This window comes from Marmota monax, unplaced genomic scaffold (assembly GCF_021218885.2).
Source record: "Marmota monax isolate L192 unplaced genomic scaffold, Marmota_monax_Labrador192_F-V1.1 WCK01_AAM20220418_F8-fsc00004, whole genome shotgun sequence".
Taxonomy (NCBI): Eukaryota; Metazoa; Chordata; class Mammalia; order Rodentia; family Sciuridae; genus Marmota; species Marmota monax.
In genome coordinates this window covers 15,645,098-15,669,744 of record NW_026692881.1, presented here as the reverse complement: position 1 = coordinate 15,669,744, position 24,647 = coordinate 15,645,098, and the positions used below count along the sequence as shown (strand labels likewise).

Sequence of the window (24,647 nt, the reverse complement as noted above, 5' to 3'; positions counted from 1 at the left end):
TCCCCCCCTTCTCCGTAGCGTAAATAGCATTGGTTGCATCATTACCGGCCTCCAATAAGATTCTCTTCTTGGATTGGCTAATAGCACCCCCTCCTTCCTCTTCGGTTTAGTCAGGAGCTTGTGATTGGTTATTCGCGTTGCCAAGCTCCGGACGCGGCTTGACTATTGGAGGTCGGGAGCCCGCCTCCGCCAGCTAGTGAAGGTGAGCGTCTCCTCCAGTTGCTGTACCGAGACCCAATCGAGCAGCTAGCTCCAGGTGCCCTGTCGAGGCTCTCCGCAGATTCCTGCTCTGTAACCATGGCGCCTCCGTCAGTCTTTGCCGAGGTTCCGCAGGCCCAGCCGGTCCTTGTCTTTAAGCTCACGGCTGACTTCCGGGAGGATCCAGACCCCCGCAAGGTCAACTTGGGAGTAGGAGGTAAGGATGCTGTGCCCTGGAATGTGAGCAGCGTGGGAGCGGACTCAACCCCGGCCTGGAGTCTAAGGCCCGGCTGGACACTGCCTGGAGAGGGGCACCCTGGAGAGGAGGCAGGATCACAGAGTTTCGTTCAACTTGCCCATTTTACAGATGGGGATATGGAGGCCCTGGAAATGGGAGATGTGTTCAAGGTCACTCAAAATAGGTATAGTAGCCAAAACACAAATGCATTCTTTCTGATTCCCCATCCTGTGTTCTTTATACTACATCAAAGGATTGTAAAGAGAGGGAGGAAAATAGGCTTGGAAAATAGGGGGTGGAAATAAGCTTCATAGGCTTGGGGTCCTAGTAGCTGGAGAGTGTGTAAAGGAGAACTGTTAGCCTTAGGGAGCTTTGGTCTGGTAAATATTTGAGTGATCACCAATTGTTGAATATACCCTATTAAACTTTGTGGGGAAGACTGAGGCTTGGTTTTGTTTTCAAGGATTTCAAAATCAGCAAGTGTTGCACACCAGAGATCTGAAATGCTTTTGAGATGTGTTAATACTGCCTGGAGGGATCTAGGAAGATGGTTCTGACCCTCACAGATGTGGTAGGAATGGGTAGATACGGTGGAGTAGATCTTATTTTCCACACATCCTTGTCTTCATTTCTTTTTTCTTTTTGTTTTTAATTAGTGTATTATAGTTATACATAGCCATATTCATACACACACATAATTTGATCATTCTTATTCCCAAGTACCTTTCCTTCCCTTGTCTTCATTTTTTTATTGTATTTCTTGGGCCTTGAACAACTCAGAGCATTGGCCTCAGTTTACCCATCTGTCAAGAAAAATATTTGTATTTCAAAGCCTCTGAAATTCCTTTTAACTCTAACCTTTTCTGGTGAATTTGTTATTCCAATCATTCTCATTTGTATGTTTGAAGTGCCACAGACACTTTCTTGATTTGTTTTTTTGCCACATAAAAAGGCCAGCCAGGAATATGAAAATGAGTAGGCTGATGTCCCATGGGAGGAAATAGGCTTAGAATAAGAGGATTAGAAATTTTGGAAAGAAAAATTGAAATTATTTTGTAGTATAGGGTGACAAGAGGGATATTCAGAATTGTGCTTCCCATAGAGAGTGTTTGTGTCTGTACAGAGTGCTTGTTTAAAAACGAAACAAACACAACAACAAAACTCCAAAGAGCAAAAGCTTCACCAAGGAGTAAAGGAGGAGGGGTGAGGGTAGAAAAATCATTAAAAAGTAATGGTTTTTTGAAGTTGGGTGGTAGGCACATGGCATACATGATATTATTCTCTCAACTTTTGTATATGTTTTAAACCTTTCATAATAAAGCATTTTTTAAAAAGTCAATACTGCATTGTCTGCCTATAGAAGGAATGTGATGTTTTTAGCAGACTTCAGACTGGGAGAAATAGTACAAGATTGTTTCAAATTAAATTTGAATGGGTACCATTCAAGCTTTTAATCCTGAACCTACCAGTATTTCTTTACAGATTAGTATCAATCTTAATATGTCTTTTTAAAATCTCTAATTTTATTATCTTAATCTCCTTTGAACAGTCTTACAGTTTTTCCCCCCTTTCCACATTTTTTTACTAGTGCATTATAGTTTTACATAATGATGGGAATATTTACATATTTGTACATGCACACACTATAACAATATCATTTGGTCACTATCACTCTCCGTACTTTCCCTCTCCCTCCCCTCTTCCCACCCTCCTCCCTTTCTTCTATTGATCTCCCTTTGATTTTCATGAGATTCCCCACCCCTTCCCACCTTTCTTTTTCCTCTCTAGCTTCCATACATGAGAGAAGGCATATGTCCCTTCACCTTTTTACAGGGTTTTTGTGAAGATTAAATGTGTTTAAAGTATTTAGAACCATGTCTGGCACAGAAGTGAAGGTTATATAAATGTTCACTATTGTTGTTTTGGCATTTCTTTGAATGGATCTTATAAAAGATGTTGAGTAAATATTTTCAGCACAAGAATTGAAAAATGAAATATGACATTGGTTCAGAAATAAACTGCTTATGCAGAGAAAAAGCTCCCAGTTCAGCCAGAAGTGATTGGCTTGGAATCCATCTTTAGCTCAGATGGCCACCTCATCTATTATTTTCCAGGAACCCAGGAACTGTGAACAAATGAGTAATGCATGTGATCTCATTTAATGCTCATAGCAAACCTGGAAGGTTGTTTATAACCATTACTCCTCTTTTTTTTTTTTTACATTTAAAAAAATTTATTTATTTATTTTAATTAGGTATATATGAAAGCAGAATGCATTTTGATTTATTGTTCACAATTGCAGCACAACTTTTCGTTTCTCTGGTTGTACACAATGTAGCGTTGCACCATATGTGCAGTCACAGTGTACTGAGGGTAATGATGTCCATCTCATTCTGCCATCTTCTTACCATTTACTCTTTAGAAGTAAGGAAGCTGAAGCCTAGAAAGAAGAAAAGATTTTCCTGAGGTCATGTGACCACTAAGTAGAAGAGCTGGAATTCCAGCCGGGTCTCTTAGGCCCAGTCCTCTATTTAGGTTCCTTTAGATGGTCTGGGGACAGCCAGTGGACTATAGTGGGAAAAGCCAGGAGACCTAGGCCCAGCTCTGTGGTTCAGTGACATGACCTTGGGAGGATTATTTAACATCCTTCCAATTCAGTCTGTAAAATGAGAAGCCAGAAGTGAATGAGCTGTCTCTAAAATTTTACTCTCAAGATTCAACTCTACCATAAGTCTACTCCAAGATCCATTGACACATTCTGTGACTGTACTGTAAGATGTTAATTTTGGTGACCTCATCAGTTAGTTGAGATGGAAATGAATGAGGTTAGGTGTGAAATTTGATATGTAAATGAAAGATGTTATATCTAAATGTTTTTAATCGTTACTGTGAACCATCTTTTTATGAATGGTAGGTGCTCAGATAAGGATCTAGTTGAAATAGAGTAGAATAAAGTTCTCTTTCCAGCTTTGGTATGTCCCAGCTTTACTTACACACATCCCCAAGTATATCCTTTTTGAAGGAAATGTAATTAATTGCTGACTTTGGGAAAGATGCTCCCCTTCAAGTTAAGATGAAACCTAATGAAGGTTACTTAGCTGAGGTTCTAGCAATGTTGGACATTTTAGATAAAGTACAACTATAATCTCATTAGCTAGTTCCTATTTGCAGATGGTTTCTCCAGGGAGTTTCTTCTTGCTGTGATGAGTTCAGTAGTTTCCTTATACTTAAACAGAGCAGAGTATCATATTTTCCACTGTAGCACAAGGCTTTCTTTCTGAGTGGATCATTTTAGTGCTTTGCAAAACTGAAGACTGAAGTAGCTTTAAGGGTAGGGAGACAAGGATCTAACCTGATGCAGCCTGCAGCAGAAAATTTCTCCGAAGACTCTAGTCCATTTTTTTCATGTAAATTTAGCTTCCTTTTGGCCCAGATAAACTGTGTTTGCTTTAATAGTTGTTGTTTTCAGTGTGGTTGTCTTAGTATCTTCAAACAAAATTGTTGGAAAGAGGTACTATCTCAGGTGTTTCTGAGGATCCCTGGTCCCCTCCTAGTTGGAGAAGGGTCTTGGAGGTGTACTTGCATAGGCTCTTGGGTGGGGATGGGTGAGGGAAGTGGAGAACTTGGGAGGATGGTAGCTGGATCATTTAGTTTTCTGTGTTCTTCTTTTCTTTCCTTCTGCAAAACAAGACTGCCAGGCCCACGTGTAAGCTGTGTGAAACCTCTGAAAGGCCAGGAAGAAGGGCATTAGTGCATGGAGCTGGGAAGTATGTTGATAAGAAGATTCCTGATACAGTTCCTGGGGCTGCTTGCTTCATCTCTTGCTCTTAAAAAAAAAAAAAAAAAAGTTCTTGTATGCCTTCTTGCTTCTTGGAACTATTGCAGTCTAATTTTTATTATCCTTATGATCTTGGGGAAATTAATTTTTTTTCCAAATAGATATTTTTGGGGTATTTTAAGAATTAAATGAGAGTCAAGAAATGTAAAGTATTAGTACCATGCCTAGTCTGTAGAAAGTAATTCGGAAGTCCTTGTTCTATTACTGTGGCTTCAGCCACATCAGTGTCTATAATGATGGTATCTTCCCATCCCAGCCCTTTTCTCTGAATGACCTTCATCTTTTCTTTTTATTCCCCTGTGTTCTGTGTTCTAGATCTTCATTAACTCTATCACCACTATCTACTTGTTATCCAGACTACCTGGGGACTTTGGAACCATTAGCAACCCTTTCCCCAGTTCCACATTTATATGTTTGGTCATCGGGTTCTGATTTTTCTACCTCATAAGTCTGTTTTGAATATCTTCCCTTCTCTTTGTCCCCCTCTGCCTCTACCTTAATTCAAGACTCCATGATTCCCCTTCTGGATTGTTGCAGGAGCCTTCTGACTCAGCTACCTGGCTCTGTCCTCTTCAGTTTGCTTTCTGTGGTGTCACTGAAGTGATCCTGTCAAAATAGACAGCTGTTTACATCACGGTCTTGCTTCACTGCCTTTAGTGGTTTCCCCATGGATAGAGAAGTTCCTTAGAAGTGACTCCTTGAGCCACTCCCTGCTGTTCCTCCATGGACACTACTTCCAAGCCATGAAAGTGCACAACCTCAAAAACCCTGTGTTCTCCAAGCCTCTGGGACTTTGCACAGGTGTTCCCTCTGTCGGGAATACCCCTCTTCCCTTGCCTGTCTTTTAACCTGTCATCTTTCATACTTCATCTTCTGTAAAATCATCTCTGACCCTTCAAAGAAGAATTAAAGACTTAATGTACTGTGCTTCTTGGAAGGCAGACAGTACCTTATTTTATCTTTTCCATCTCTGTGTAGCTTTTTCTGATGTGTCTGGCTTATGGTAGATTTAGTAATTCTTTGTCAAGTGAATGAGTAAAGGAAAGAATGAGAAACTCATGGGTTCAACAGGAACGAACCTCCCAGGAGAGGAAAATAGTGATTGTTGATAATATAATACAGGTGTTGGACCTCCCTGCTCCAATCACCCCAGAGGAATCTGATTCTGTCTCCCTAGGGCAGTTAGGTGAGGAATTGGGAACATATCCAGAACTGAATCTGGGAGGAACTGGGCAATGACAAAGGACAGGAGGACTGAATTGGCCAATTTGTCTGTTGTCACGGTACAGAACCAATGCCTCTCCCCTCATCCCCACCCTCAGATGGTATTAGAGTTTTCTTGAGGATTTCACAGAGTGTACGGTGGTGCTGAGAACAGCAGTACTATGGTCTTTTCTTCCTCTTTCATATCTTATTTATTTAGAATATATTATGTATGAATAATATTACCAAAACATATAGCATAATTGTATTACATAATGTATAAACAACCAAATACAGACCCTAATCATAATAGAACTGGTTTTTCCATGCAAATTTAAAATTTTGTACATCAAAATAATATCCTTTCTAGGTAGTCCAGATGTGCAGCTCTTGCTAAAGATTTCTGGAAATTCTCTTTTGGAATGGCCTTTGAAACAGTAAGACTCCCATGAGAGACCATCTCTTCATTATATCAGGCAGTTTGTTCATCCACCCTCTATGCTAGAGATAATGCAAGTTTCACTTCCAAAAATTAAATCAATGTTCACAGAATGATTTGGCACTACTGAGGATGTTGCCAGTATTGAGATGCTGCCTCTAAAAACAATTCTACCAAAGAGCACCCAGAATACTTTGAACAGTGGTAACATTGTTCAGATAGGGCGATCTGCTTCAGGGACAGCTGTTATTCGAAGTAGTTGTTTTGGTATGGATTTAAAGAAACCAGCTCAAATCCTACCTGGTAAAGGAGACTATTGGAACTTGTGGCAAGGGAGTTAGTTTGGTGGGTTCAGGGTAAATATGAGTGGTACGACAGTATTGTGAATTAGATTCATCAACCCAGGGACTGACTTTGGTTGTTTAGTGGTGTGTCAGTCTGGAGCTCTGCCCATGTTTTTATTGTTAGCTTGATATATTTCCCAGAGTTGCAGATGTCACATTTCTGGAGGGTAGATTAGCTGAGAGAAGACAGACACAAGATTAAAATGATCCCACAAGGTCTTTCATGTGTTGTATACCTTCTGACCTAGTAGTTTTACATTTAGAAATATTTCCTATGGAGCCACTTATGAGTATGCATAGTAACAGCATTCACCATGATGTTCATAATAGCAAATAATTAAAAGCCACATGATTAATTATGATGGAAAAGTACATTACCTTGCTACTAAAATATGTTGTAAATGGCTTATATGTATGAAAAATGTACAATTACATTCATAATAAGTAAAATGCAAATTACTCATGAGATACCATTTGCACTTTCATACTTGTAAAATTTCACTCAGTAGGTGAGGCTGTGGGGAAGCAGACACCTTTTTATACTGCTGGTAGGAATGCAATCTGATATATTCCTATGGAGAGTAATTCAGAAATAGCTGTTCCAATTACAAATATACTTACCTCTTAGCTAACTCTTCCATTTTCAATCCTGTAACTTATAGATAGGTTTTCACGCATGTGAGATAGCATACCTACAGGGTTGTTCACTGAAGTATTGTTTTAATAGCTAACACTTATAACTCAATGTTTAACAAGAGATTGGCAAAATAAAATATGATTCATCAGTTAAGTAGCTATACAAAAGAAGCGAAATATAAAAAAGACCTTTAGGTGGAAAAAGTATGAATAAAACAGTGTACAGTATATTATACACTACCTTTGTATAAAAAGACAGATATAAGAAATTGCATTTGCTTGTGTATATGTAGGAAGATTCTGGAAGGATACATATGAAACTGACAACAGTTGTTATTTATGGAGGGAGGAACTAGGAGAAAAAGAAGGATGGGCTGGACATGGTAGAATATGCCCGTAATCCCAGTGGCTCAAGAGGCTGAGGCAGGAGGAGCGCAAGTTCAAAGCCAGCCTCAGAAAAAGCGAGGCACTAAGCAACCCTGTCTCTAAATAAAATACAAAATAGGGCTGGGGATGTGGTTCAGTGGTTGAGTGCCCCTGAATTCAATTCCCGGTAACACCCCCTCTCCCCACAAAAAGAGAAAGAAGGATGGCATGGGAGTATGCAAGCATATCACCTTTCAGAATAGTTGGTAAAAGATATTTATAATATAAATATAAATGGAAAAATGTATGGAAAATCCTGTGTACAGTAGGATCCACATTTTTTTAAAAGAATATACCCATGGGGGGAAAAACCAGGATGGTTTCACACCACATTTGCATGCCCCTTGTCTGAGTGCTGGGATTACATATTAATTTTTTTACTTTTGTATTTTTCTAAATTTATTACCATTAACATGTGTTGTTCAGTAAATATTAACAATACCTAAAATGTGATATTTTAAAAAGTCAGGGATTAGTGTTGAACAGAAATCATCAAGATAAACTTGATCAGAATTACTCTAAAATTTTAGCCAGGTGGTGCATTCCTGTAATCCTAGCAACTCAGGAGGCCGAGACAGGAGGATCTTGAGATTGAAGGCTACCCTAAGCAATTTAGTTTAGACCCTATCTCAAAAAAAGTATAAAGGGTCAGGGTTATAGCTCAGTGGTAAAGTGTTCTTGGCTTCAATGCCCTGTGCTGAAAAAACATTTATATAGTTATATATTATGTTTCAGTTTTCCAAATACTACACCTTCCATGTAGGTGTAGTATTGTTGGAGACATATACATCCAAGCAGAGAGGCAAATGATCTCTCAGGAATTCTACTCAGTCGATTTGCTTGAGTGCAAGGCTAGAGCAGCTGCCTCCTAAAGCTATAATCCCAGCACATCCATAGAATAGTGTAGGGTCAAAATCAGTGGATAGGATAACTCAAAGTGCCCTAAAAGTACTTTCATTGTGGAGGAAATGTTTAGACATTTCCTATAAAGTAAGATTAAATATTGTGAAATAGATAAGTTTAGATCAATGGAAGTGTGAGGCAGATGATGTGGATAAACAGTCAAAATGGTAAACACTGGCTGCTGTCAAAATGCAGAGAGGGGACAAAGATGTGTTTGAGTGGGTCCTTGGGTGATTGTGTAACCGGTTATCAAACTCCAGTCCAGAGCATTTGTTCACTGTCCATCCTGTTTCTGCTTTTTTGAGACAAGAGGAAGAGATGGGCCTTCTCCCACCCTGTCTTTTTCCATGTTTAGGTTTGAAGGTGCAGAGTTCTTGTGAAGAGTACTTTCCTGAAACTCTTTTAGGGATATGAAGAAGGAAGAAGATTGCCGGGCCAGTGTCTGTAGAGACCGCAGTGCATTGGCAACAGGAACAACATTTCCAAGACATTTTTTGCAAAGTGCTTTTTCCCTTCCACTTTCTCACTTGATCAGGCTCTGTGCTGTCCCAGTTTAGTTCAGCATTCTACTTTTTGGAAGACACACATTTCCAAGAGTTGTAAGTTCTGTAAGGAGAACCACCATGATTGTCTTTCCATTTGCCCAGCACCTAGCCCAGGGCTTGGCCCAAAGCAGGTATTTAGCAAGTGAAGGTGCTTTACTTCAGTTTTGGTCACTCTTCTGACTGGAAGGTGCTGAATTCTGTTCACAGTTTTAGATTCTGACTTGAGTGAAGCCTGAAACTCCTCTGTCTGTATCTCTTTTTTGTGCTCAGCTTATCGCACAGATGATTGCCAGCCCTGGGTTTTGCCAGTAGTGAGGAAAGTGGAACAGAAGATCGCTAATGACAATAGCCTCAACCACGAGTATCTGCCCATCCTGGGCCTGGCAGAGTTCCGGACCTGTGCTTCTCATCTTGTCCTTGGAGATGACAGTCCAGCTCTCCAGGAGAAGCGGGTGAGTTTGGGGTGAGGATATATTTTCTCTTGAGAAATCAAGAAAGTGAGAAGAGGTTGAAATTTTAATTTGTTGTAAAGTATTAGGTATTATGCCTAGTGAGCTATCAATAAGTGTCTAAGTAGTGTGAGTTCAGAAACCTGAGGGTGCAGATAACTTGGCCATATCCAAAGCACAGTTTTTTAGTTGTTCAGTTTTGTCCAGTTGATCATCAGATTTCAGCTGCCAGGTTTGAGTCAGTCAATGGAGGTGCCAAGCAAAGGAAATTTAATGAAATCCTAAGAGACTGAAGTTCTAGACCCCCAATTCTGCCACTATTTTTGGCTACAAGAATATCATTTACCTCCTGGTCCCTACATCTATATGTTAGAAAAAGATTTATGGCTCATGGTCTCATAAGGAGTACTTGAATAGGGGATCATTTAAAGGGCTTTTCCTGAAATTATATGCATAATTTTTTTCTGTGTATTTATTTCTGGGGAGTAGGTTTACAAGCTTTTTTATAAGATTTTCAAAAGATATCTGTGGCTTCTAAAAGTTTAAGAACCACTAGTCTAGATGCTGTTTGAAGTCCCTGCCAGTTCTAATATTCCTTAATACTTCTAGTCTTGATCTCAGCATATCTCATTTAAGGGTTTATGTATATAACTAGAGACAGATGGAATGAGAACATGTTTGGAACCAGACACAGCAAAATAGGCTGTATGTAGCAGGAAGTGGTATGGGATAGGTACTTGGTGTTGTAAGAAGCCAACGGGAGAAGGAGACCCTTGAGGACCGCAGGTGGTTCTTGAACTGAGCCTTGGAGAATGTGTGAACATGGCTAGGACACCCACTCTCAACTCTGTCATTTAGTAACACCTGGAGAGTTTGTAACATGGACCCCGGGGACCTCACACCAAGGCAGTTAAATCAGAATCTTGGAGGGTACTACCTTCTACCCTTCTGATTCTATTTCCTCTTTCCCTGCCCTCTATGGAAATATTTTTTTAAGTTCCCCAGGTAATTCCAATTTGAGAACCACAAAATACAGAGAAGGGGAAAACTGAGGGGGTATTCCTCTAGAGGGGGGAGTCCAGGGATAGAGGTGGATGATAATCAAGTCTAGGTTGTAAAGAGACCTGCCTGATTAGAACTGGGAACCTGCTGGACAGACAAGGCAGGCCGATTTTGGCAGCCAGGGCAGGGGAAGCTGACTGAAGGTTTGAACAGAGAAATCACCCAATGAAAGTGTTGTTTGAAGAAGATAAGCCTGGCTGAATGGGTGGGAAAGGGAAGAGATCAGGTTTTTGCAATAGTCCAGTTAGGTGTGGTGCAATTTAAACCAGCTGCCCTTGTTGTCCTCCGGGCCATGTTGTAGTCCATCGTGCAGTTCATGCATTGAAGGGACCACATCTTGGAGGCCTTTGAGGTATTCTTCACATGTTGCTTACAGCAGGTTTTTTCTTGTGTGTATCATGTTCCCCAGATGCTCTGCTAAGTGGAGAGGTAGGATAAAATAAAGGCTCTGGTGGAGAAACTGGAACTCAGGTCAGTGATTAGGCAAGTAACTAACTTAATTAGGGTTTTGAATGGATTGGTGTGCAAGACTGTCACTTATCTCGAGGAACTGAAGACATGTGGGTAGAAATGTTAGAGATTAGGTGTCACATGGGGAAGTTGCTCTGAAAAATCCAGTGTTTTCCCAGAGAGAGAGAGAGAGAGAGAGAGAGAGATTGGAAAGTTGTAATGAAGTTGGAAGGTGGGGAACTTTGGAAACTGGGGACCTGTCTTCCCAGATACTAGATAAATTAGTTGGAATTAAGTTGTTGACAAATGAAAACAGATTCCATGTTGGGGAACTGCTTGCTTTAAGACTGTGCATTTCATACATAGTAACTATGTTGGCAGAGGCTTGTTTCTCTGCTCATTGATTCCTATTTTGACCTCTTCACATTATAAGACTTGGGGCTATTGCTTGTGTCCTTGACCTGGGAACCCAGCCCTCCTTCGAAGTCCTATTCATTCTGTGCAGCGTTTTTTGATCATAGGATGCCAGTCTTCATCAGTATTCACACTGGATGCAAGTGAATATCTGAAGATCTTTGGACTGATTTAGGATACTCTGTATATCCTTCTCCCGGGCACCAATTGCTTCTGAGCTCTGAGCCTTTCTTCTTTCCCTGGAAGTCCTTACTATTCCGAAACTACTTAGTTCAGCCCTCCATCATCTCATGTAGATCCTTCTATCAGCCTCCTCATTGATCTTCCTGTCTTTAGTCTTCTTCTCATTTTAGTATATTCTGCAAACTGCAGATAAGTGATCTTCCTTAGAAGAAAAGCTAATCGTGACACACGCCCTTTCTCCTGCAGTGGCTCTCCCATTTCCTGCAGGGTAGAATCCAGACTTTGAACTTGGCAGTGAATTTAATCAATAGTCTTTATCCTGTTCTTCCAGTTGGTTACTCCTCACCCCCACCTGTCATTCTAAGTGCCTTGCTGTTTTTCAGACCCACCCAGCCTTGTCATGATTAGAGCCTTATCATGACTTAGAGCCTTTGCCTGGCTTAGATTCCCCCTGCTCCAGATTCCCTCTCTCACTTCTCCAACTCCCTGGGCCCCATTTCCAAGTTCTTTAAGACCTGATCAAGGGTCAACTCTATGTTGAATCCTTAACTTTCTCAGGCAGGGCCAGTTGTGTGTGTCCTCTGAGTTATTCCAGCTTGGAAATAACAGTACTTACCATGTATAATTATTATAATAATGTATAGTTTTATAAGACTTTCTCTCCCACAAGACCATAACTTCCCCCCAGGGTGAGGATAATGGCTTGCTCATTTACCTGGCAGGTCTTCAGCATCTGGCTCCTATCCTGGGACCTTCTGAGATTCCTGGATGTTTGGATTCATCATTCTTCTGTTTAGTAAATGCTTGCCACAAGAGCCGGGCTCTCTGCTAGATTCTATAGTGAGCCTAGTAGAGATCAACACACAGAATCCCCTGCTCCTGCTCTTAGTTTTATGGAGACAGGCTATAAACACAACAAAGTGATCTATCATATTAAAATGAAAATGCTATTAAGAGAATCAGGATTGGGGTATGTGGGAATAAGAGTGGATTCAGTTTTAACTACGGTGGTTCAGGATAGAAATACAAATGATATTTGAGCCAAAACTTGGAGATGAGGCATAAATGAAAGAATAAATGAACCAGAAGACAAACAATAATGATGTCTTCCCTTAGATCATTCTTCTCAAGGTTTTAACATTACCAGGTCCTTTATCCATTTTGAGGAGACCTATTTTCTAGATTCCTCACTGCTTCTTATACTTTCCCATTTTCAGACTTTGGAATCTAGATGAAGTTTCCATTCTTCATCTCTCACCTAGTCATTTTCAGGTTCTGAAGTTTTGGAGCCATTGTAGGTAGCCATTGTAGGGCTCATGGGCCATAAATCCTTGTCATGTAATGACAGGCCAGTCTCTTGCTTTGACCATTGCCTCTGGGAGACCTGGGCCTTGCTGTGGTTCCATTCCAGTCTTTTCCACATCACCTTTCTTCAGCTAGGTGAGCACATGTTTATGTAGTACCATATGCCAGAAACTGCCACAGGCACCCAGATGAACACAGCATAGCCTTGGCCATGAGTAACTCCGGTCAACTCCCACAGTGAAGTTATAACATCAGCAAATTGTGATTCAGAAAAGGTTCTAGAGTCCAGCAGTTCTGTACTGTGTGTAGTAAACACAAAGTCCTGCCTTAGCTGGCTTCACACCAGGAAATCTGACTGGATTTCCCTTGTTCTGGATACCCCTCTTTAGCCATTCAGTTCCAGTGGAGAAGTCTGGACTTATTTACTTTGATATTAATGATTTTAGGACTTTGTTGGGCTCTAGATTAATTTGTCAAAATTCGTTCCTAGAATGACCAAATTGCTGCATTACTGATCCCAAGCTTGTTTCTGTTAATTGCTGACATTTAGAGCAACTTGTATTTTGCTGAAACTATCCAGTGTTTAATACATTTTTAGGGAATGAGAATTGTTTTGAGAATTTGATATTTCATATGTCATATGTTATAAATGTCAAGGAGTAAGTAGTACATGTTAGTGGAGTATCTGTTTCAAGCACTTTTTCAATCTTGTCTACTGACTTTCTGGCTTTTAATGAATTTACTTTCTGGAGTAGGCAGAAGGTAGGGTTAAACATAAGGAGCCAGGTCTCTCACTTTTTTCCTTTGTCAACTTTTGACATCAATGTTAGGTTTTCAAAAAGACTTGAGAAGCTTCTCTAGGAAGATTTTAAAAAACCTTTTTATTATGTAAAAATTCAAATTTTTTTCTTGTGAAAGTAAGAAAAACAGTGTAATAAATAGATCCCATGTGTCTCTCACCTAGCTTCAACGTCATTTGTATGCATCAGTCTTGTATAAGACTGGCCCACTGTCAAAGCTGGATTATTTTACAGCAAGTTCCAGAATGAATGGTTTTAAAAATTACTGTAAAATTTTACAAATAATACTTGCACATATTCTTCTCATTAAAAAAAAAAATTATAGATTTGACTACTCTTTCCTACATCCTAGACCCCTCTTAAGAGTTTCCCCTATTAGAAGATTGGTATGTACCCCTCTTATTTAAACGTTTTCATAGGATCTTTTCCTTTCTCCTTATTCTCAGATACATTAGGTAACATGTCATTTATAACATTTGTCTACTGAGAGAATTATCCTGAAAATGAGAATTTTAAAGGGGCAGAATTAAAAGATAGATAGGCAGAAAGACATACACAGGACATAGTGACCAGATGTGGTGGGCGGGTGGGAAGGCCTGGATTTATTCTCAGTCCTGCCACTCACCACCTGTGTATCCTTTGGTAAACCATTTCTTTGGATCAGTCCTTATGTTTAAATGGGATATAGAATATACAGGGTGTATGAGGATTAAATGTAAATGCCTGCAAAAACATTTAATAATGGTAAAACAGGGCTTTTATTATTGTCCATATTAGGTCACTTTTAAGATGAGAGAAGCTAAAGAAAGGAAAGTAGCATTCACATAGGGCCTTTGTTTCGTTAGAACATATCTCTATGGATTCATAAGCCTGAGTTCTAGACATGAGAGGGAGTACTACAGACTATGTCAGTGGCAGCTAGAAACACTGTTTTACAGGCTTCTGCTGGAGGGAAATCTTGATCTTGAGATGGGTGCTGAAGACATGGGGTTTGCCATCCAAGGCACGCAGTAGCATGGCTTAAGTCTGCCCTTAACCTCTGTGTTCAGAAGGGAAGCTCCCTCCTAGAGTCAGACCTCTGTGTAAAAGACATGGTCCTTCTGCTCAGTAGCTGGTGCCTTTGCGCAAGGTGTTCCATCTCTTTTAGCCTCAAATATCCTCATTTGCAAACACAGGCAAATAAAAGGACCTTCAAATAGTAGTTGTGAGATTTTGTTTTATCTGCCCCCACCTCCCATTCGGGGGATTTGACCCAGGGCCTTACACATGCTAGGTGGTTGCTCTACCACTGTGCTACATTCCCAGCCCCCTGTTGTGAGGTTTTGATGAGACAATATAATTAAAGGATTAATTTAATTATAAGTGCTTATCATTACCTTATTTTGCTAATATTATTTGACCTCACCATTATCTGCTTTTTTTTTTCAGGTGGGAGGTGTCCAGTCTTTGGGGGGAACAGGTGCACTTCGAATTGGAGCTGAGTTCTTATCGCGATGGTACAATGGAACGAACAACAAGGATACACCTGTCTATGTATCGTCACCAACCTGGGGTGAGTCTTTTAGTTGTGGTTAAGAGGAGAAGCTGAGAAGCCAGAGAGAATTATCCTCCTGATGCTCACTGGTTACAGAAAAATCATAATCCAGCCCTGGAATAGCTGACTTGGGAGTAGTTGAGCAGTGGATTATGGTAGGACTTGAGAAACCTGGTAAGCTCAAATTCAGATTAGGGACACTTTTTCCCAAGACTCTTGGTAGACTTGTATTTTAGTCTATGTTGAAACTTCCCAGAGGAGGCATAAAATACAGATGTAAATGATATAAGTTTGGTATTTATGTAACTGATTGAACTTGTTCTTGTTTACAATCATTTATGTCTTAATGCCTACTCTCCATGATGCCAAGTGAGCATGAGCCTGGGAGGGCTCTGGAAGCTGATTTGTATTTTTTCTAATTATGTCTCCTAGTGTTTGTGAAAGCACTTAACATTTTACCCCTTTGCCTGCAGAGAACCATAATGCTGTATTTTCTGCTGCTGGTTTTAAAGACATTCGATCTTATCACTACTGGGATGCAGAGAAGAGAGGACTTGACCTCCAGGGTTTCCTGAATGATCTAGAGGTGGGTGATTTAGAACAAAAATTAAAGAGAATTCTTGGTGTCAGGTATAGTGGGGAAAATCTTTGGATGGAATGATAAGTGAGAATCTGAGGCATTGTCCCCAAACCAGATAGTAGATTCTGAAAGAGCATGTAAGAGAGGGATTGCTCAAAAGAAAACCATGTATAGGGATATGGTTGCCTTTTGCTCTTCATTGCTGTGTCTCCTGATGTCACTGCTAGTGCCAAAGCTGATGTAGCTTCCTTTTCCTCAGAATGCTCCCGAGTTCTCCATCTTTGTCCTCCATGCCTGTGCACACAACCCAACTGGGACTGACCCAACTCCAGAGCAGTGGAAGCAGATCGCTTCTGTCATGAAGGTAAACTCCTCCTGCATAGCATCTCTTTTTAAAAAAAGCATGTATAATTGAATGTATTCAAAAGCAAAATCTGTTTACTAAAGAATTTGGAAAATGGAGAAAATTTCAAAGAAGATGATAAATATTAACTGTAAATTCTATTACTCAAAAAAAGGTAGTATTAATATTTTTGTAGTGGAATGCCAGACTTTTGTGTGTGTTTTACAGGTGGGATCATTTGCCTGTAATGTTTTGTAACACACTTTGTTTTTCACTTGAAATTCTATATTTATATTCCATTTAATGTTTTTGCAGCATTATTTTTCATAGCTTTCATGGATATGTTGTCTTAGGGATTGGGTAAATGGGTCCATTTAAGGGATGGACATTTAGTCTCATTTCAGATTTCTTGGTCTTATGAATAATAATGTAATAAAACTTTTTATTTATTTGAGATAACTTTCTAAATTGGAATTTCTAGCTCAAAGTGTATATGTTCTCCATTAATGTGCTTATAGAATGCTTATTGAGGAACTGTTAGGTAACTGGGTACCATGGGGATATAGTAGTGAACAAAACAGAAATGTTCCCAGCTGTCAAAGAGCACGTAGCCTACCTGAGGAGACTGATGAGTTCTAGGGCAGCTTCAATACTGTGAGATGCTGGGTTAATGGGGTAAAGAGCCCAAATTCTGGGCATTGTATGGAGGTGGTACTGGTGGTGGCGGAGTCTTCCTGAAGAAGTGGTTTCCATGTGAGTCTTGGGAGAGAAGGAGTTAACAAGGCATTGGTAGGTAGGGGCTTGTAGGAGCAGAGGGCAGACCATGGTCAGAAACCCGAGGCAGAGATCATGGCCTATTTAAGGAAGTGACCATTCTTGTTATGGTCTAAAGTCCTGGGGACGTAGGGGAGCACAAGTGATGCAGCTGGAGAGTAAGTTAGGCCTTTCCCTGTGCTGAAGGCTTGGACTTCATTCTGAGGCCAGCAGTGAGCCACTGAGATCTGTGATGTCGGGGAGTACTGTGAATGCCCATCATTGTCTTAAGTCACCCTGACTATACATACATACTATCCATACAGCAGGGAATGGATCAGAGGGAGGCAACATTAGATGGGCCAAAGAGCATTAGGAAGCTACTGCCACAATCCAGGTAAAAGATGGTGACCTGAACATAAGTGGCAGTGGGGATAATGAGATGCAAAAGGATCCTTGAGCTCTCAAGAAGCAGGATGGAGTGGACTTGGGGTGTGGTTGGATGTGGGGGACGAGCTGCAGAGGTCAGAGTCAAGAAACACCCTGGTCTCTGATTTGGACATTTTGGGGGAGGGAAGTGGTGTCCACTCAGAGAGCGCAGCTAACAGTAGGAGCAGGTTCAACGTTGGGAGCTCTTTGAGGCAATAAGGGTGCTTAAGGTAGAGACCAGTCTGCTTGTTTCATCTTGAGTACCTGTTAGCGTAGCCCTGAGGTTGATGCAGCCCTGGGGATGCTGAGCCTTACTTAACCCCAGGAATTCATGGAGAAGAATCCATTAACATAGGAGAGTACCTCCACACCTCAAAAATAAGCCTTGTTTACAAAGCTGCATCTTAACATTTCAGAATGGTATACTGTTAAAAAGTGAAGTTTACTGAAATCGTGATGTTTATTGGTTGGTGTTTAGCTGAACAGAGGAACAGATTTAAAACAGTGGGGGTTGAGTGCATATAGAGAATAAATAGGAGAAAGGTTAAGGGTCAGAAATTCCTTCCAGGCACCAGTTGAGAAAGGAAGGCCCGTGTCTGAGGTTGGTTCCAGAAGGATTTCCTGCCTTGACTTGCTTTCCTTCCTCGCAGCGCCGGTTTCTGTTCCCCTTCTTTGACTCAGCCTATCAGGGCTTTGCATCTGGAGATCTAGAGAAAGACGCCTGGGCCATTCGCTATTTTGTGTCTGAAGGCTTCGAGCTCTTCTGTGCCCAGTCCTTCTCCAAGAACTTCGGGCTCTACAGTGAGTGCTCTCCAGCGTTGTAGTCCTACTTCCCCTTCCTGCCCCCAACAGCAGCCAAGCCTGATTCTCGCCCACTCTCTCTTTAGATGAGCGAGTGGGTAATCTGACCGTGGTTGGAAAAGAATCTGAGAGCATCCTTCGAGTGCTTTCCCAGATGGAGAAGATTGTGCGGGTTACATGGTCCAATCCCCCTGCTCAGGGAGCACGAATTGTGGCCTCTACCCTTTCTAACCCTGAACTCTTTAAAGAATGGTAAGAGGCTCAAAGCCTGATGGGCAAGGGTGGGAAGGCAGAAATTAACTGTCTTGTTACATCTAACTAGGTCTCTTCCTTTTAGTTTGGCAGAGCCAGGACGCAATTGCCTCTTTGAATCTCAGATATTTTGTAAAGTAGGGCTTATCCCTATTCACACGTGTGCAACACAACATCTGCAGCAGAGGAGGAGGAGGCATTCAATAAATGGCAGTTTCCCCACTTCTCTGCCACGCTGTCTTCTCCTTAAAGTTGGAAAACACAGGATAGAATTCCTGATTAGATAAAATACCAAACTTCAGGAAGTCTGCCAATTTGGAGGTTCCTCATTCTTTTCTGTAATTCACATATACAGTCGTTCCCCCCTCTTAGCCTAGTGGATGCTTGCAACCACAGATAGCACCAAACCCTGTCTGTGCTGTTTTTCCTGACATACATGCCTGTGATTTAGTCTAATTTATAAATTAGGCATAGTGAAAGATTAATGATAATAACTAATAATAAAATAGAACAATTAAAACAATGGTAATAAAGGTTTTTTACAACTTATGAATTAGTTCTAGAATGAACATTTAATAGTTTCAGACTCTTATTGACCATGGATAACAATCCCTGGATGGGGAGTGGAGAGGCCTCTGTACTTTATCTTATTTTAAAGCAGAGTTATTTTTTGTAGACCAAATCTGCAATCTCTACTTAATTAGGTCTGATAAACTATCTTATTCTAAATATATCAGAATCTCACTGAAGGCTGAGTTGAAACATTAGTGGCATTACAGCCGTGTACTTAAGTCTAGCACTAGACTCCAACAGTATATACAGTCCTTGCCTTCTGCCTGCTAAGTCTATCACTCTGGTCTGCTTATTTGCCCATCCAGGGCAAACATACTATATTAGGCAGGTTGTGATACCACTTTCTGCTTATAGCTTAAATTACAGTTTTTTAATCTTTGTGTTTTCATGTACTATCTCCCCTTGATTGATGTTTATATCACTGTCTACACTTCAGGACAGGCAATGTGAAGACAATGGCTGACCGGATTCTGACCATGCGATCTGAACTCAGGGCCCGATTAGAAGCCCTCAAGACTCCTGGGACCTGGACTCACATCACTGAGCAGATTGGCATGTTCAGCTTCACTGGGTTGAACCGTAAGTGGTGCCTACTGCTTGGAGCACGCATGTGTGCATGTAGATGCAGCACTCCTCTTAGTTATCAGTCAGGAACTCACCTTTGTTAGCTGTTACCCAATTCGTCTGTCAGTGCTTTGGGCCAGGACAAGTTAGGTTTACTCAGTGTGTCTTACCATCTCCTGAATCCCTTGGGACTCAGAAGAGCATTGTTGTGGTCTGTTGTACTGATCCATAACCAAGATATTTTCATTACTGTGGGCTGAGAAGAGGCTCAGAGCCAGCTGGGAAGTAACAGGACTTGTAGCTTAGAGACTTGCTTTATGAAAGGTTTCTTATAAATCTTCAGGTAATTTTTGGCTTTACCTTAATCCTAAGTATAAATATTACATATAATTATTCATCCTTCTGTTACTGTAACAAATACTGAGACAGTCAGTTTATGAAGAGAAGAAGTTTATTTTAGCTCACAGCTTTGGGGGTTTCAGTCTGTGGTCAGTTGGCCCTGTTGCTTTCAGGCCTGTGGTAAGACAGCACATCATGGTGGGAAATGTGGTGGAGAAAAACCACTTACCTCATAACCAGGATTTGAAAGAGACAAAGGAAGAGACCAGGGTCCCTTCAAGTCCTCTTCAAGGGCATGTCTCCAGTGTCCAGAAGACTTCCCACTATTTCCTACCTCTTAAAATTTCTACCATCTCCCAACAATGCCAAGCTGCGGACTAAACTTTGACCATATGGGCCTTTGGGAGACATTCTGGATCCAAGCTATAGCATTCAGGGGCCTAACTTCTTAACAGGTCTTTCCTGACCGCCAGGCATTTCTCTCAAGAGGTTATAAGCTGGGGGCTATGGTATGCACCTATGGTCCCAGCTACTCAGGAAGCTGAGGTGGGTGTAACACTTGAGTCCACAAGTTTTGAGACTAACCTGGGCAACACAGTGAGATCCCACATCAAAAAAAAAGAAGTAAGAAAGTTGTCTTTTTATTTCATAAATAAATAAGAATTTAGATTATAAATAGTTGAAATTAATAGCTGATTGCAAATCTTATAGGTAAACATGCATGATTTTGATCAGCCATCAGTAGGGCATATCAGTGAGCAGCAGTTCCTTCTGAGGATTCATGTATTTAATTAAGTGATACTGAGTACCTACTGGTCAAGCCACCAGTTGAATGATGCAGATGTGGCCACTTACCGGTGTCCTGGGGACTGTACAAGGGATGTGCACTGGTTTGGGCTAGAGGTGGAACATCAGAGGTGCCAGGAGGTATGATAGCAAGTGGCAGTTTGAAACAGGCTCAGAAAAAGCCAAAGGAAATAAATATAAATTAGAGAGGTGGTAAGAGATTATATTGTAGACCCTTCAGAATACTTTGGGTAAAATAAGGCTATTCAAGAAAGTAAAAGGAATAACTTAATTGTATGTGTCCCTGGGACTGTGGAATTTAGAATTAGTTCACTAGAATAAGAAAAGCCATCTTTATATAATTGTAAAAATATCAAGTGTAATAGAAATGGTCTTTAGTAGTAATATTCTAAAAGCTCACACGATGGGGATGTCTCCCCACAAAACAGCCTTGTCCTCCTGCTGTCTAGGATTGGAAACTAGTTTTGTCATGAATTGAGAGGTGATGAGAATAGACCTGTGCTGATAACATTGAAGTTAAATGGTTGGCACTTCTTGATATCATTTGTCCTTTTACAAAAACAGCATTTTCCCCCTCCTTCTCTTCCCAATCTTTTATTAGGAAAACATGCAGAAAAATTGGAGGACTTATATAGAGTCCCCATGTGCCCACCCCAGTTTCTGCAGTTCTCATGGTATACTTCCTTTGTTACCCTTCACCTGTCAGAACAGGGCTTTGCACCTAGTCTGTGGATGTACTTTAGGAGATCTGTGAAGCCCCTGGAATTACAGTATCCAAATTGCATGTGTGGATATTGGCTATTTTTTTTGGGGAAAGAGCTTATTACTATTTATCAACTTATCACATTTTTATTAAGAAGAAGAAGAAAACAAACAAACAAACAAACCAGGATGGGAGGAGCCCTGTAACAACACCTGCCTCCAGGGCTCTGGTTTTATAAACAGGGGTAAGCCTGTGGCTCTCTTGGCCCTGAGGTTTGGCTTTATCTCCTTGGATGACTATCATTCACACGGTTAAAGTCAGTCGGATGACTTCTGAAGCTTGCTTTGTTTGTTCGTTTGGAGGGGCATGTGGCAGCACAGAGTCCAGAGTCCATGATTCCTCTTCTACAGAGAGGCAGTGGAGAGCCCAGACTCAGCCTTAAAGTCACACATCCACACTTACCAGCTGCCTTGAGAAGGACATTTAACTTCTCTGTGCCTCATCTATAAAATGGGGATGACAAAGTTATCAGAGTTGAAGTGCCTAGAAACTGCCTAGCACATAGTATTTGCCCTTTTGATTATATTATGATTTTATTATTATTACCCTCTTCACTCAGATTGGTGGTGTCTTCAATGTGCTAATTAGGCAAAATGGCTAGAGTTTCTATCATGGATCTGCAATAAAGGAAAACCATTCTAAGGCATCATAGCATCAAGGCTGTCCCTTCCTATTTCACACATGTGGCATTTCTACAAAATGGAACCCCCTTCTGCATCTGAGAGGAAGGGCTGAGAAATGAGGAGCTGGGGGTGCCAGAGGTGTAGCTTTCCGGCTTGTTGGTTCCTTCACACAGCATTTATCAAGTACCCAATGCATGGTACCTTGTCTAACGTACTGTAAAAATGAAATGTCAAAGAGAAGTTGCTGCTAGGTGCCCAGGAGCAGCCAGCAGGTTGGGGAAGTGGTAAAGGGAGCACCGTATAACCAGTTTTTCATGTCAGCGGAGTATTTTTAAGTCTGGTGGTTGTTTTAGTTTATGGGGACTTGGTGGATGTTTGGTCGTGTAGTTCCAGGTTAAAATGCCATCAGTAGTAGTCATGTTGAACTTTCTGGGGACTAGGAAGTCAACTAATAGGAGTGCTTTTCAGAATCTGGCAAGTATATTTTTGTTTGTGATTTGGACAGAATAGCTCCTTTTGTCTTGCTTCTTTATGTTAAGAGCAAAGAAGGAAAATTGTCCACTGGGTAATGATCCCTATGACTCTGATTCTGTCTTCTTTTGGTTCTCAACAGCCAAGCAGGTTGAGTATCTAATCAACGAGAAGCACATTTATCTACTGCCAAGTGGTCGGATCAACATGTGCGGCTTAACCACCAAAAATATAGATTATGTGGCTACCTCCATCCATGAAGCAGTTACCAAAATCCAGTGAAGAAACACCATCCAGTCCACACCACCAAAGCTGCTGTGTCACGTGTGTTCCCTGCCTGCGCAAACCTAGTTGTACATATCATGGATTAGAGATGACTGAAGAACTGAAAGGTTGCCTCTATTTAAGTTGGCCCCACGTGAAGAGAACATCCTTGAAAATAATTGGGGGCTTGAGATTAGAACCTTTTGAAGGCCAGAGAAAATTAAGGTTTTTATTTAAGAATAAATATTTTGATCATGAGACGTGGGTACCTTGCCCCCTTGCTAGAAGTGGGAGTGCTGTTTGTGTGCTTCTGCTGCGTGTTATCTGACTCTGAACAAAGTCTAGTCCCAAAAGAACATGTTGTCTGAAGGAGCCACGTGTGATTGATGGCTGTGGCATTAAAACTCATCATCTCCACCCTGTGTCTTGTCTCCCTGCTCCTTCTGCATGGTCGTGTTGCTAGTCTGCAACTAGTTCCATAGGATGACTGTGGAAAGAAGTGTATTTACATCATGACACAGATACACACTTGCGCTTAACTGAAAAAAGTTTCACGACACAGTATCAACCCTTGCCATGTGTAGTGTATTCTAAGATTTTTCTATTCTATTCAATTGTGTTCTGTTTCATTGGGAAAATAAAAATGCTGATCAAGACCCATGGAATTGATTTTGTGATTCATTAATGGGTTGTGATGCACAGTTGAAAATGAAGACTTTAGAGGGATTCACTAGTGGCTAAAGGAAAAACGAAAATGTATTTTCAAAATACAAGTCCCTTTTGGGGCTGGGGCTATAGCTCAGTGGCAGAGCATTTGCCTAGCACATGTGAGTCACTGGGTTCGATCCTTAGCACCTCATAAAAATATAACAAAATAAAGGCATGCTGTTCATCTACAACTACAAAGAAATTTTTTAAAAATCCCTTTAGTGAAATCACCTTATCCTCAAAAGTCTGTGTTGGCATCATGTACAACCACTAAGATGAGAAGTTATATTTCACGTATATCTGGTATGTCAAAATACATTCTACTGTCATGTATAACTAAAAAGAACAAATTTTTAAAAAAGTGTGTCAGTTTTGTGGGCTCGTCATTCAGAAGCCAGCTGTCTTCTTGTATTAAGAAGTTGGACTTCATGGACTCATGGGAAGGATAGCTTCACTCTGGATGATTCTAGAATACTAGCCCCTTCTATTGAAGTTGGAAGGATTATCTGCTCTATCAGAAGGATTACAGCCGGTTGAACATAGATCACAATTTCCATGTGCCAGAAATCTCCAACTGGTGGTTTTGTAGAATTTGGTGGGGTTGTTTCTTAAGAGGTTTAGTACTTAGGAGTTTCAAAATAGTATTTTAATAGGATCTGCTCCTTTCTAGGACTCCTATGAGTTATAAATTCCTAGCCTTGAAGGGTGATTGACATTTTAGGAGTCACCAAGTCTAGCCTTTGTCCCCCTGTGAAATATTCTCTTCTGTATTGTCCCTGACTCATTCCACCTGGGGGGGTGGATTCCTTCCATACTTGGTGAGGCATCCTGTTCTGTTGATGGAGCCCTTGGTTAAAAGGATCTTTTACCTTGAACCAGAATTTGATTCATATTTGTCCTATTCCCCTGCTTTTAACCACAGTGAGTCTACTGGCATTTGTAATGGATGACGTTTCAAGTATGTGAAAGTAGCATTCATTCCTTGTTTCTGCTTTTCCACATGAGCCCCCTCTCCCCTCATTCTTCAGTGTTTCTCAACAGGCTATAGTTTTTGGATCCTTCAGCATCTGGCTGAAATTCCATAGTAGATCCAAATGCAAAATAAGCGTTTAACCAATTATCTTTTCTCTGAATCTATTGGCCTGGTGGATAGGGATGGACTGAAAGTGATCAGATGCTGTCATCTTCGTGCGTTCAGTTCTCATTTCCCTTTTACCAACATTTGTTCTTCCACTTTAAAGATGCTTATGATTTGTAGGGGAAGGAGCCAAAATATAAGTTGAATGAGTCTACCTTCTGTCAGTCTTCTATCATTTTCTCCAAATGTGGCTTTAACCCATCCTGCATGGGGATGACAGTACAGGCAGAACTTGGTTCTTGGGAGCAAGGAAAGTTGATATTAAAATCATT

At 40.8% G+C, this 24,647-nt stretch overlaps 1 protein-coding gene across 2 annotated transcripts; it reads left to right on the top strand.

Moving 5' to 3' along the window:
- Positions 1-169: 169 nt before the first annotated feature.
- Got1 (glutamic-oxaloacetic transaminase 1) lies at positions 170-23,194 on the top strand. Of its 2 annotated transcripts, none has more exons than XM_046450179.2 (9): positions 170-415; positions 9,041-9,222; positions 14,862-14,985; positions 15,441-15,553; positions 15,807-15,911; positions 17,723-17,873; positions 17,960-18,125; positions 19,135-19,277; positions 22,408-23,194. In XM_046450179.2, exons 1-9 carry the CDS (start codon positions 298-300, stop codon positions 22,545-22,547), a joined length of 1,242 nt encoding a protein of 413 aa, XP_046306135.1. In that variant the 5' UTR covers positions 170-297; the 3' UTR covers positions 22,548-23,194. The 2 variants fall into 2 exon arrangements, with proteins under 2 accessions (XP_046306135.1, XP_046306136.1); XM_046450180.2 differs by lacking the exon at positions 170-415 and adding an exon at positions 581-620.
- The last annotated feature ends 1,453 nt before the right edge of the window (positions 23,195-24,647 follow it).

Bases quoted from the DNA above. Each gene is read 5' to 3' on its own strand.
- Got1 (XM_046450179.2), top strand. From the start codon at position 298: ATGGCGCCTCCGTCAGTCTTTGCCGAGGTTCCGCAGGCCCAGCCGGTC. The intron at 416-9,040 runs GTAAGGATGCTG...TTTTGTGCTCAG, and splicing joins GGTCAACTTGGGAGTAGGAG to CTTATCGCACAGATGATTGC. The intron at 17,874-17,959 runs GTGAGTGCTCTC...CTCTCTCTTTAG, and splicing joins CAAGAACTTCGGGCTCTACA to ATGAGCGAGTGGGTAATCTG.